Source organism: Zalophus californianus, chromosome 8 (genome assembly GCF_009762305.2).
Source record: "Zalophus californianus isolate mZalCal1 chromosome 8, mZalCal1.pri.v2, whole genome shotgun sequence".
NCBI classification, from domain to species: Eukaryota; Metazoa; Chordata; class Mammalia; order Carnivora; family Otariidae; genus Zalophus; species Zalophus californianus.
The window spans coordinates 25473975-25487371 of NC_045602.1; the positions used below are offsets into that span (position 1 = coordinate 25473975).

The following is a 13397-nucleotide window of genomic DNA, read 5'->3' on the forward strand; positions in this document are numbered from 1 at the left end:
CTCTGAGCTGAGTTTATCCAGGCAAGGCCAGTGGGACAGGCATTCCGGGGAGGAAGGGTCCCCAGCCGGGAAGAGCATGGTGGGCCCGGGGCCTAGGACAGTGCTCTTGGGAGAGAGGCTACGTTGACCACTGAAGCAGGGCCAGGCAGGGGCAGATTTGTTTTGAGAACTCGAGTTCCTGTCAGTGGGGTGAACTGGAAAGCCTCCCAGGGAACCCTAAAATACAGACAGGGCAAACCAACAAAGGACTTGAAGCTGAGGCCCGGTGGAGAGAAGACCCTGCCTCCTGGTGTCAAAGCTCCTCCGTGGGGGTCTTCCTCACCACTGTCCCGGTCACTCAGGCTTCTCGCCAGGGGACACTCTCATCTGTCCCACTGTCACAGGCCAGTGGCAGTAGGGAAGCTGCAACCAAGGCTTGCTTTCTGGTAACGCAGATCCGACAGTTCCTCCCTGCTGCTCCTCTAGGGGGCCTGCAACCCTCCCTTCTGGGTCTTTTGCCCCTGGAAACAGCGAGGTTGACTGGGTAAGCTCATGGGGCCCCTCAATCCTTTCTCCCATAGTCCCACCCCTGCCACCCTTTCCGCCCGGGCACCACCTCGAATTCACGTAAATTCACTTGAGCAAATACAGGTCAAACAGCCACTCAAAGCAGGACAACGTCCCAGGCACAAATACCATGGATGCCTTAAATGTCCCTTATAACAGAAAGCTAAGGACACACAGAAGGCCATTCTACAGAAACTGCCACATGACAGATTGATCTCAACTTGTTATAAAACTGGTTCTAAATCTTATCTTCCTGTCTCTCCTTCTCCCTGACCCGGGGTTATGCCTGGTACTAGAATCTTGTCTCTGGGGTATTTACTTAGTCAAAGGCAAAGCCTACCTTTGATAATGGTCATGCCCAGTTGGGTCTGAATGCCTGACTCTTGATTTCCCACAGGTATTCTGGCTCTGGTCTGAGATTAGGAGGGGCTTTGTTGAGGGTCCTGGAAGTTCACAAAGACTGTGGTTCTGGGACCCATTCTAGAGCCCACCAGCATGACCTCAAATACTGCAACAGCCCCTTCTTGGTGAGGCACTCAGGGATCCTCCCTTGGCTTTAAATGGGGCGCACCAGGGCCATTCCAGAAAAGCAGCCAGGCCCTGTCCCGGCACTTCAGGCCCACTGCCTCAGTGTCTAGGGGCCCCATCTGAGGTCTTGCACTCACACCACCCTGCAGTTGCCACAGGGAGACCCAATGCATGGGGAAGGCCAGCAGCGCCTCTCTCACTGTCTCTCCACAATGCCCAGCAAGCCTGTCTCAGCAGCAGCTGGGTATTTTGACAAGGAGCTATCTCTCTGCTTCACAAACACGAGCTCACAAATCCTGCTGATGCTTCAGGAACATGGCAACTATTCTTAGCCCCCTTTGCTAACAGGAAACAGAAAGGGAGGGAAAGAGAGAGAGAACTGTGTTCACCACACCTGTCACTATACCTTGTCACCTGAGCCCAGGAATTCGGAGAGGGCCTTGTTCTCATCTCTGTGCTTCAGCCTCATTTGGGGGAAATGTCTATCTGCCCAGCAATGCTAGGAAAGAGGGAAGGATTCAGACATCTAAATCAGAATCAGAAAGGATGCTAAAATGCTGGGATTCTTTTTTTGTTTGTTTGTTTTTTAAATGCTGGGATTCTTAACTGCCCAGATTCCGTACAGGATGATATGCAGCCTAACGGATTTTGTCCTACGATCTCCTATTTTATGACCTCTGGGGCGGGGGGAACAACTGCCAATGTAGATCTGACTGACTCAACCAATTCATTTCCAGACTTCCCAGTTGCAAGGATATTTGAAAGTTTGGGATGCATGTGTTCACTGGTCTATGTTCTTGGGGGTGAAGTTGGGTCATCTCCATGGGGATGGATGGGTTCTCCATGTTTGTGCTGTGGTTGTTGTGTGCCTGACACTGAGTTCCAAAGAAGCAAAAAGACAAATCTTTTTCCTATAAAACTGACAGCATCAAGGGATGATGGAAAAGCCCAAACAAGGGGAACGGTCCTCATTCCAGCTTGGCCTCGAACACCACGTGACCTAGGGCTACTCATTTCAGTGCTCTTCGTATCAGTTTCTTCATCTTTCAAAGGAGGAGGTAGGACTCGAGGCTGACAGAGGTCCCTTCCAGCCCTGATAGCTCTAATTCCATTACACTCACTCCTGCATTCTATGATCCCCTTCTTTGGATAGAGGGGAAAGCTTTTAAAACAGCTTACTAGTTTGAAACATTTTATCCTCCACTAGATTTCTTTAGGCGGTGGAATGTAGATTCTGGGTCCAGTTTCCCATTTTCTTCTCAAGCTGAATGATTGCTTTAGGTCGACTGTTAACAAAATGGGGTCAAAGTCATCATTTCATTCCACAAGGTTTCTAATTCTCCAAGTGAACTGGCACGCTTCCCCTTTCACAGAAGGAAAAAATGAAGCCCTGAAGTAGTGAGAGCTGAATCCATACTCGAAAGAAATGGCAGTGTTTGGGTAAGTAGCTTAGAAGCAAATTAACCTCCCTGAACATATGGATCGGTTCAACAACCTTGGCTGTTAGCTGGGGTTCCTTCTCAAGTGCTAATGAACAGCTCTTCTTGACACTGGAAATGAGCAATAGCTTCAGTTTTCCACAAATGGGCTCAACAGACAGTATGCAAAAAAATAAAAAAAAAAAAAAAAGAGCACGAGCTCTTGCAATGCACGGCTGCTCAGATTGTGACCTCTGGAAGGACAGGGACTGGAGTGTTGGGGTTGTCTGTGGGATTGTTAGCATCCTCAGGGCTCAGGACTGGACCCAGCAGGGTCTTCAGTCTTATTAAATTATGTCCCTAGGTCAAATAACTGAAAACCCCAGCAGATTCAGGCTAGTGATTACTATCACATGACTATTTAGAGTCTTGGCTTCCCAATCTGTAAAATGCAGTTGGTGATGATGATTTTTAGGGAATCTGATTTGGTGAAACTCCACTAACTCATTTTCTCCTAAAAGGGATGGTGCCTTTGTCTCCTAGCATTGATTCCTAGCTCTGATGTGTCCTGCACCTGTGTAGGTCTCTGTGACAGTGACCTCTTCCACATAACCCATATTCTTTCTCACACCCACTTAAGCCAGTCCCAGAGTCTTTATCCCAGTGCCAAGCACAATGCCTGGCCTATGGTTAAATGCTCAATACACATCTTCTGAACAGATGCAACTCAAAGAGTCTAAATAAAACATATGAATTGGGGTGTTTATAAGTCCTTGATCTTGTTAACACTAGAAGGTAGTCCTTGAATCACAGTGCTTGGACCATATAATAACCAGCAACTCCTGCCCTGCTCCCCCCTCCCCAAATACAATCTCATAGTAACCATACTGGGCCCCCAACTGCCTGATCTCACTCTGAACTCTCCTGTCCCTAGGTCCTCGCTTGAATCATTCCCATGGTTGGGAATAACTCTCCAACATATCCCCTTTCCCCTTGCTGCAATTCTACCCATCCTTCAAGGCCTCACGCAATGCCCCATCCTCTCTATAGCCTCAGCCTGACTCTCTGCGAGTCAGAAAGTCAAGAATGTTCTCTCTCTGTTCTCTCATCAGACTTTGACCATCAACCGTGATATTATATTTTATTTGGGCTCTTAGCCCAGCCTTGCAATAACAGTGTTATTAGTACCTACTTCTTTTCAGTCCTGTCCTGCCCACTCCTTGCTATGTATCTCTGGGTTCCTCCCGTGGCCCCAACACAGCCTTGCATACAGTGATTGTTTATGGGGGATGCCCAGCCTGGTGGCAAAGGCTCTGAGGCTCCCAGGGCATCACTTGCATGCAGAGCTGCCGAAAATCCTAGGGCTAGCTGCTGTGCAGCATCCAACAGGGCAAGCAGCTGGGCAGGCAAGGTGAGCATTGAAGCCCCGGTCAGAGGGGTGGGCCACTCTTACTTGGCATAAGCTTTCTCCAGCAGGCAGGGCCAAAACTCTTGGTTGTTGTTGCGAGGATACACAAAGAGGTACTCCTTATCCAGGACAGGTAGGCGATCATCAACCACCACTTCCACCCATTGGCCACACTGCCAGAACTGGAAGAGAGATGAATATATGCCTTAGTAGAGCCAGGGCAGAAGGGACCCCCAACCCATGCCAAATGATAACCGCTGTCATGATGTGACCTCATCGATATAACAACAAACTCTATCTAGAACAAAATCCCAGCCCCGTCAGTAGACAGGGGCCTGGCATGTCAACTGCACTGGACAGATGAGTCACAGATCAAGTGAGTCAAAGAAAATACAGGCTGGGAGGAAAGAGACTTGGGTTTTAGTTTGACTTTGCTACTAACTCTGGCCTCACTTTGGCAAGTCCTCTAAGAGCTTCACACACACATGAGACTTTCCAAGTATACCTTGTGGACAAAATGGCAATAGAGGGAACAGACGCTGAATAACAAGGAGAATGGTAGATACAGAGTGTTATAATGGGGGACAGGAGAGCCTACTGGGAGCCGAAGGCTCGAGGGAGGAGGCAGGATTTAAACAGGTGGCAAGGAGATAGGAAAGGCATCCCAGATGGCAGGGACAGTGTGGGCAAAGGCCTGGAGGCCAAATGATGAGGATTCCTCAGGACTGAGCAGTGACAGCCTCCTTCTGGTCCTCTTCAGCTCATGTGAAGCTGGCCCTGCCATCAGAGCAGCAGAAATGAAACTGGCTGGCACCGCTACTGCTAAGAGCACAAATGAACCAGATGTTCCTCTCTAAAACAGACTGCTTTAATCTCCGGTGTTCAACTCTTAATGGTTCACCCGGGGACATCACCAAATGAGGAAAATTCATAACAAAGCCAGCCTTTTGGAGTTTCTTTGTTGTTCTCCCCTGTGCTGGATAAGCAGCAGGGCTTCCAGCTTCAGTCTGAGCCTTGATGAAGGCAAGTCTCCGACAGGGGGGCTCGGAGTAAAGCTCGGTGGATGTGATCTCTCATCTGTTTGGCAGTGACAGGAAACCATCCACATGGCCTTTCCCACAGCTGGATATCCCAGATGTTGGGCCGTTGCATCCAGCTGAGGACGCACTTTCCAAGTAGAGATGGGGACTGAGACAGAGATGGCAGTGGAGACAAAGCAAAGAAGAGGTTTTCATGGTCATTAATGAGCTCAGTGCACTGCAGCTGGTTCTGGCACAGCTGTGGATTTGTGTCCCTAACGTAGTAAATTATATAGACAGATGCGGTTAAGAACCAACAAGGGTGTTACTAGGAGGGAGATCATGAAACATGTTTGACACGCCAAGGAAAACTAGAAGTGGGGTACTGGAAAAACAGCCTGATCTGGATAGCAAAGTGTAGTAGACGGTGGCCAGTCACTGGATCTGTGCTTGAGTCCTGGTTTTCCCTTTAGTTACCTGAACAACAGACCTTGGGTAAGACACTGAATTCTCTGTGTCTCAGTTTCCTCATCTGTCAAATGGTGATAAAGTAAGAACCTCCTCATAGGGCTGTGATTGGGGTCAGATGAGATTGTCAAAATGAGATCCAGTTTTGAAAGTGGAAACTGTTTTTCAATAGCTTCTTTGTTCAGCACCTAGGATAGTGCCTGATGCAGAGTAGAATATCAGGAATGAGTTGAGTCCTGACTTGAATGAGCTCCTCTGGTTGGTTTCCATTTAGAAGTCACCTTCACCCCAATATTCCCACATGAGTAATGCTGACCAAATTTGCTATCCTTATACAAAGGGAACACAGATTAGATTGTTCCCAGAATGAGGTCAAGAATGAGGCCACCAATCTGCATTTCCTGGTTCACCTCCCTAGGTGAGGAGGGCTGGCATCTGAATAATGTCTGGACCCTCTAAGAAGCACGCTGGTGCCATTTTGTCAGCACCCAAGTGTCCGAGGGAAGCCAGAAGTGTTTTGAGCAAAGGAGCCCTGGGCACTGGGCTCATTCCCAAGAGTAGTGCCCAAGCTCAGAGTGATGAGAACAGATGTACAGAAGTCAACACCTCAGCTCTTTCTGGAGAACTGTGGAACTTTGTCACCATCCAGAAGGGCAGAGAGTGTTCTGCCTGGGCCTCAGTTTCTCCTAACCACGTGTTACTACCAATACTTGTAGCCTGAGTTGAGCTCAGACAGTAAATCTTGCATCTTCTAGCTCACTCCTTAGTTCCTTGGACCACCAGCAACAGCATCCCTTGGGAACTTGTTAGAAGATCTAGTATGCAAATAGTTGGACTTCAGGAAGAGAGAACAAAATAAAGGAGGACACCCAGAAATAATTAAGGGAAATTTAGTTGAGCAGAAAAAGGAGACAGGTCTTCAGAATGAAAGGGCTCACTGAATTCCAGACAAGATTAATTTCAAAAAGGCACACATCTGGAACTATTCCAGAGAAATTTCTGAACACCAAGGAGACAGAGTACCTCTCCTAAACTTGCAGTTTGAAAGAACATGTTGCCAACAAAGCCAAGAGCATAGATTAGCATTGGATTTTTCTTCTGCAACATTGGAAGCTATGAGACAAAGGAATAGTTTACAGATATTTGAGGAAAGAGAATGTGATCCAAGAATCCCAAACCCAACTGACATATTATTCTTAAGTAAGAGCAAATGAAAAACACCAATGTGATGGAGGAAATTATCCAAGGAACTACTTACCTAATGAGGATGAAATTAGAACAAAAATCTTAAGATAAGAGGAAATGAAGGGTGAAAGCAACAATGGTGGGCAGTGAGTTTTAAATATTCTTTGTACAAGAAACATAGTGAAAGTGAAATTGAGAATGAAAGGATGAATAAAGATGTAACAGGAAAACACAAATGACAGGGAGCTGAAGTAGCAATATGAATATCAGGTAAAGAGGAATTCAAAGCCCAACACATTAAATACAAAAAGGAGAGATATTGTGTGATCTTTATTCCAACAACCAGATAGCAAGAACATAAACCTTTAGGTACCACAGAATATAACAGGAAGAGTTTAAAGCTAGAACATCTGAAAACATAAGAGGAACCCTCCGAGGTGTAACTTTGGGGAAGAACTTCAATTCACCTCTTTTAGAATTTGATAAATCAAGCAGACAAAAAATAAACCAAGATAAAAAAGTTAATTGCAGAAACAACAATCTACAAATCAGAAAGCTTGATTACATATGTAAAACTTTTGCCCACTGGGTATTCTCATATGTCCATGAAGCATATGCAAAAACTGTTGCAGACTTGGACATAAACAAAACTTTAATGTTTCCCCCAAATGTAGAGATTTTATGAATATATTCTCTGATCATAATTTAATCTAAAACTCTACAACCCAAACTTAGCCAAAACCAAAAGTATATTATCTTAAAATTAATACAAGACATTTTATATCAAAACCTATAGATATAGATAAGATCTCAGAGGAAAATTTATACTCTTAAAAGCTTTTATTATTAAACAAAAAAGACAGAAAAGTAAACAGTTTCAGAAAACAAAAAACAATAAAATTAACAGAAAAAGTAAAAGGAATTAATAAAAATAAATTGAAAATAATTATATAGAAAAAAAAACCAAAAGGAAAATAGAAAGAATAATGAAAATCAAAAGTTGATTCGTTAAAAAACCAATAAACAGATTGGTTTGGTTAAGAAAACCTGGCTTAAGAAGAAAAGGAAAAACAAGAATATAGCACAGAGATTGATAAAGTAGATTTAACCATAGATCAGAAGAAATTAAATGAATTTTCAGAGAATCACATAATCAACTTTTGGGCAATAAATTTGAAACCACAGAAGAAATAGTAGGTTTTCCTGGCAAAATATAAATATCAAGAATTAACTCCAGAAGAAATAAGAGACACAAGCATTTCAATAGTTGTTGAACACGCAAGAAGAGTTAAAGAAATCATGTCGAAAAAGGAAGTAGTTCCAGATGATTTAACTATTGCTTGTTTTACTTTCAAAGAACAGATAATCAGTGATTAACAACCATTGTTCAAATTATTTCAGATCAAGATATGTAAAACTCAATGGGTTCATTTTAAAAAGCTAGCATAACTCCAACATGGCCAAAATAACTAGAAACCAACTCTATCTATGATATAGATGCAAAAATTCTAAGAAAATTTTTATCAAATTGAATCCCACAGGCATCAAAAAAAAAAAATGTCACAGCAGGAGAGCAGATCACTAAAATCAGGAGAAGGCAGGACTTTGCTCTTGTCATTCTTATTTAAGATTGTGACATTCTGGGGCACTTGGGTGGCTCAGTCCGTTAGGCATCTGCCTTCAGCTCAGGTCACGATCCCAGGGTCCTGGGATCGAGCCCCGCGTCGGGCTCCCTGCACAGCGGGGAGTCTGCTTCTCCCTCTCCCTCTGCCTGCCACTTTGCCTACTTGTGCTCTTTTTCTATCTCTCTGTCAAATAAATAAATAAAACCTTAAAAACAAAAACAAAGTTCTCTACAATCTGCCTCACTATCTCTTGTCATTAAAAAAAAAAAAGATTGTGACCTTCTAATGCAACAAAGAGCAAAGTAATTTCTAGAAATGTTAAAAATAGAGACAAAGTTATCTTTATTTGCAGAGAATATTAGTTAACTAAAAAACCCATTAGTTAAAAAAATGAAACTAATCAAAGAATTTGGTAAATTGGCTAGATACAATTTAATATATAATAAGGAGTGGCTTTCCTGTCAGCAACATCTAGTTAGAAATGAGGGGGAAAATCTCATACATATTAGCTACAAAATTTTAAAATATTTGAGAATACATTTAACGAGAAGGGTGTCACATCAATAATGGAAGCATAACTATAACATTTTATTGAAGGGCATAAAAACATTTTATTGAAGTTCTGAATAGATAGAAAGATATACCATGTTTCTGGAAAGGAATAATTAAAATAATAAAAATGTAATGTTTCCAAATTAATACATAAATTTAATGCCGCTCCACTCTGCATCACAGTGGCTTTTCTTTTTAATTAGACACAATGATTTTAATATTCTCATGGAAAAATAAATGTGCAAGAATTACCAAGATATTTTTGAGGAAAGAATAAGGAAGGAAAACTTATTCTACCAGATGCTGCAACTGATTTTAAAGCTACTGTATCAAAATAGCAAGATAGGGCATAGGAATCAACACAGACAATGGCTCAATGATGTACAGGGTTCTTGATTAATGACTTTTTTTTTTGCTAATTGTTTCTGCCATTTCTTTTTATTTACATGAAAACATTTTAACTCTTATGTTTCTTATGTGCTGCCAGATGTTGAGCTCAAATTCTTTTAGAGATATGTAAAGTAACTAACACGTAGGTAACTCTTCCATCTGACACGAGCAGACCATGGGAGTATTCAAGACACTCACCTCCCTGTGCTTTCAGAGAATGCATCCATGTAAGGAATGTCCCAGCAATGTACATACCCGGAAACGGAAGATCCCTGCATACTGGTGTGAAAAGCTTTGGTCCATCAGGATCTTCTGTAGATGCTGTGGGTTCTGTGTCAAGGAGCCCAGCGTTGCCAGGAACCAGCAATCTCCTGCGAGGGGACGTAAGCCATGAAAGGTCTACTGAACACATCTGGAAGCTCCACCCCACACATTTCACAGGTCTCCATATGCCTTCTTCTGAATAATGCCATTTTTTTGTTGTTGTTGTTCTGAGAGGTGAGAACTGGGGAAGGTTTCACTAGGGCCAGTTCCAAGCAAGATAGAGAAGGAGCTGGTGTGGTGGTAGGGGTTAGTGGTGTGGGGCTGATGGGGGTAGTAGTGATAGGGGTGGTGGTGATGGGGCGATGGGGTTGGGGTGGCTGGGATGAAGGTGAAGGGGTTTCGAGGAATGGCAATGGCGATGGTGAGGGAAGTCAAGAGAGCCCCAGCCAGGCTTCAGCAGGGCTGGTGGGCCAACCTGCCTCTGATTCTCATTTTGCCAGAGGTGCCCAGAGCTGAAGTTACAGGAAATTTTGTTGCAGTCCATCCACAGCAGCACCAAGGATGCTGACCTTGCCTCCTCAGAACCTGGGGTAGAACTCTGGGGTCTGGGTGGGCACCACCCTCTGTCCCTCCCTACCTGGAGGCTGACTTCAGGCAGCCTGCTTATTCCAGGGCCAGGAGGAAAGATGTTGAGTCCTTACCGGCCTTTCCTTGTTGGATGTCAAATCTGCTTGCACCTTCCAGGATGAAGTGAGGCTCTGATTTACCCTTTAATATATCCTTAGGCAAGAGGGAGAAAAGCCATAAGCATCCTTCATTCCTCTACGTCCCTATGTGGTACCCAAGATATCACTTACTTTTTCTTTGAGGGGTAGGGGTTAATTCTTAAATAGGTACTTAAAATCTGAGTCAGGAAAGTTCCTCTCATTCTTCAGGTTTGATTGCTATCAGGAAGGCAGGTGTCAAAGGGGTGTGTATGTAACTGACAAAACAGGCAAGACATGCATAAGCAAAATGCATGAGGAGATAAGTATAAATAAGGACTCGGGATCTTTAGATCAAATAGTCAGCCATCCCAGTCTCAATAAGCAGTGTTTCAGTAACAGGTTATAAATGACAGAAAAAAACAAAAGAGAGATACATTTATTAGAGGACACTTTTATAAGCATAATAAAGCTTTCCTTGGGGAATGCCCTCTCTCAGAAGTCAGTAGAGGCATTCTGGGCTCCAGGTTCGAGTCTAGCCACGTGCTGTACAGGATGCAAGATGTGTTACTCAGACCTTTGCCCACTCCCTGGCTAACTCACAGACTGATTCTGGAAGACCCTGGGCCCCTTGTCTTGGGTACTGTTACACAGCGCCCAGTGCTGCCCCAAACTCCAACACACAGAGTCCTTGGCAGCCCCAGGAGGGTTCACTAGAGGATTCTGCAGGGCTACCATGTCTGGGGAGAATTTGGGGGAACTCTTAGCAGACAAAAGGATTGTGAGAGCTCCTGAAGGGGCTCCCCTGGGGCCAGGGTCCCCAGGGACTCCCCAGCTTTCCCCGACTGGAAGTCTGCAGGATTACCCTCAGCACCCATTCTGCTCAGTGGCTCCTCCTGCATTTCCACTGCATAAATTTGCATTTGCATACTTTGGTAATTGTTCCTGTATCATTTCTTTTCACATTGACAAATAAATCCCCAGAGAACAGGGCCACAAAGTGGAAATGGATTTATTTGCTCAACAGCCGTGAATGTAGAGTCCTGTGCCTTGAAAGACCTACCAGCCCTTCATAAACTGCCAGTTTCTTGGTGGAGACACCAAGAGGCAAACAAAGGTGTGCATGTCTGCAAACAACTCAGCCCAGCTTGCTCGGGAAGTGTAATTACCTCTCTAAGCCTGCTCCCACTGCCTTCTCTACAAATAGCTGGACTCTCGGGTGAGCCAGGAGAGGCACACTCAGGCCCTCCCCGGGTGGAGGTGCCACGCCGCGTGCCACGTACCCACATCTGGGCTCCAAGCTGGGCCCCTGGCGTACCCATGTCTGGGCAGATGTGGGGACCTCCCCCAGCACAAGTGAGCAGGGCAAACCTCTGGAGGGCCATAGAGGGAGCAACTCGCCCAGTTCCAAACAATTTGGGGCACTTCCAATAGCTGTGCCCACCCTTTCTACTACAAAAAGGAAGTGGGGTTTGCTGTCAGAGAGCAGATGCTTAAGATCCTCCACTCGTGGGAATTAGAGTAGAGGCCAGTAGGCTTGGGACTGGGAACAAAGACCGTGTTGCTCAGCTTCCCTGACCTTGCCCGCAGCACCATCTCTCCTCGGCTATTCGCTCCTGGTTTCCCTGCAGTGCCTGCAGAGGGGGAGCGGGTGTGCTGAGAGGCATTCACACAGACCTGGAGTGGCATCCTGCTGTGCGTTCTCCCGGAGTAACCTTGAACAACTCCCTTGACTTTGCTGAGACTCAATTTCCTCGTGTGCAAAATGGAGATGCCAGTGGTAAAGCGATCGAGGCACTGGTTGCCTTGGTCCAGGGGCTTTATTCACCCACTGTCACCCACTAGCCTTGCAAAGCAGGAGTCTTTCCATTTCACAAACAAGGAAGGATGTGAATACTTAGCAGAGCATCAGACAAGGTACATGGTCAATAAATATTGATTCCTTTTTTCTATAATATTTGCAAAATTAAAAAGGCCATACTCACAAACCCAGAGCCTCAAATGCATTCATTATTAAACATGCAATGGATGATGGAATGAAAACATGATGGAATAAAAACACGATGGAATAAAAACATGAATTAAACAGTCAACCCATAGATGCTAGAAAGACGAAAAGAGCCTCAAATATAGGCAGAAAAAAATGATAAAAGAGGACAATTAGCAAATTCTAATATAGAAAAATAGCAAGATCAATAAAGCAAATAACTCATTCCATTTGGGGAAAAAGGTTTACATAGACCCCACCTTTGGCAAATATGGTAAAGAAACCCAACTAAAATTAGAAATACAAATGAGGTTTTAGCAGTATAAAAACGTGACATAAAATTCTATACCAATCAATTTAAAAATAGTGATGATTTTCTGACTAAAGTTAACATGACCAAAAATGAATCAAGTTAGTAAATAAAGTGAAAAAAAAATCAATAACCTTGGAATGGTATTTTCAAATGATCAAAGAATATATCCCTAACATATGATTTCCTGTGGAATTCTTTCAAACTTTCAGGGAATAGACAATTCCTGTGTCACTTAGAGTTTCAGTATAAGAAAGGAAGGAGGAAAGAAAGACCCTGCCACCATTTATTTTAAGAAGCCCAGCATAGCCTGGGACAGCAAAAGCATGACACACATACATACACACGCACGACTGATTTAGACTGATTTCCCTTATGGAAATATACCAAAATAAAATACCCAGCAAATGAACTAACAAGAAATTGTTAAGACCAACCCTCTATAATCAAGCAGGGTTTTCCCTAGAAATGAAAAATACCAGCTGGTTTCATATCAGGATATATAATAATATAAAGTAGCATTTACATGGGCCAAAGGAGAAACAATTTATATCCTTCTAACAAATGCACAACTTTCTCTGATTTACCAAAATGATAAAAATTAAAATTTAAAAAAATGTAGCTAATTAGGAGCTGAAAGACATTTTAATGCTGTGAAAATTAAATGGCAATTATTGTAAATCAATATTCAATACCAACTTTATGGGCAACCACTGGAATCATCTGCATCTGTGTCTCTTGTCCTCTGAGCTACCTGTTTCTTCCCTAGCCTGGGCTTTAGAGGGATGCTAGATGATCTAACAAGAGCAGAGGTAGGGGCGCCTAGGTGGCTCAGTGGGTTGAACGTCTGACTTTGGCTCAGGTCGTGATCCCAGGATCCTGGCATGGAGCCCCTCGTCAGGCTCCCTGCTCAGCAAGGAATCTGTTTGTCCCTCTCCCTCTGCCCCAGCCCCTGCTCATGCTCTCACTTTCTCTCTCAAATGAATAAATGAA

The 13397-nt window shown here is 44.0% G+C and overlaps 1 protein-coding gene across 7 annotated transcripts in view; it reads right to left on the minus strand.

Moving 5' to 3' along the window:
- Nucleotides 1–13397, minus strand: part of CAPN13 (calpain 13) — an 80296-nt gene that overhangs the window by 41735 nt on the left and 25164 nt on the right. For all 7 annotated transcript variants that reach the window (XR_003524430.2, XM_027620546.2, XM_027620545.2 and 4 more), the window contains exons 3-5: nt 10105–10183; nt 9395–9510; nt 3946–4082 (exon numbers count right to left, since the gene is read on the minus strand). Coding sequence is in view for 6 of the 7 variants with exons in the window: in XM_027620546.2 (XP_027476347.2) it covers nt 3946–4082; nt 9395–9510; nt 10105–10183 (332 nt within the window). In the remaining variant the exon portion in view is untranslated. The remainder of the gene's footprint in view (nt 1–3945; nt 4083–9394; nt 9511–10104; nt 10184–13397) is intronic.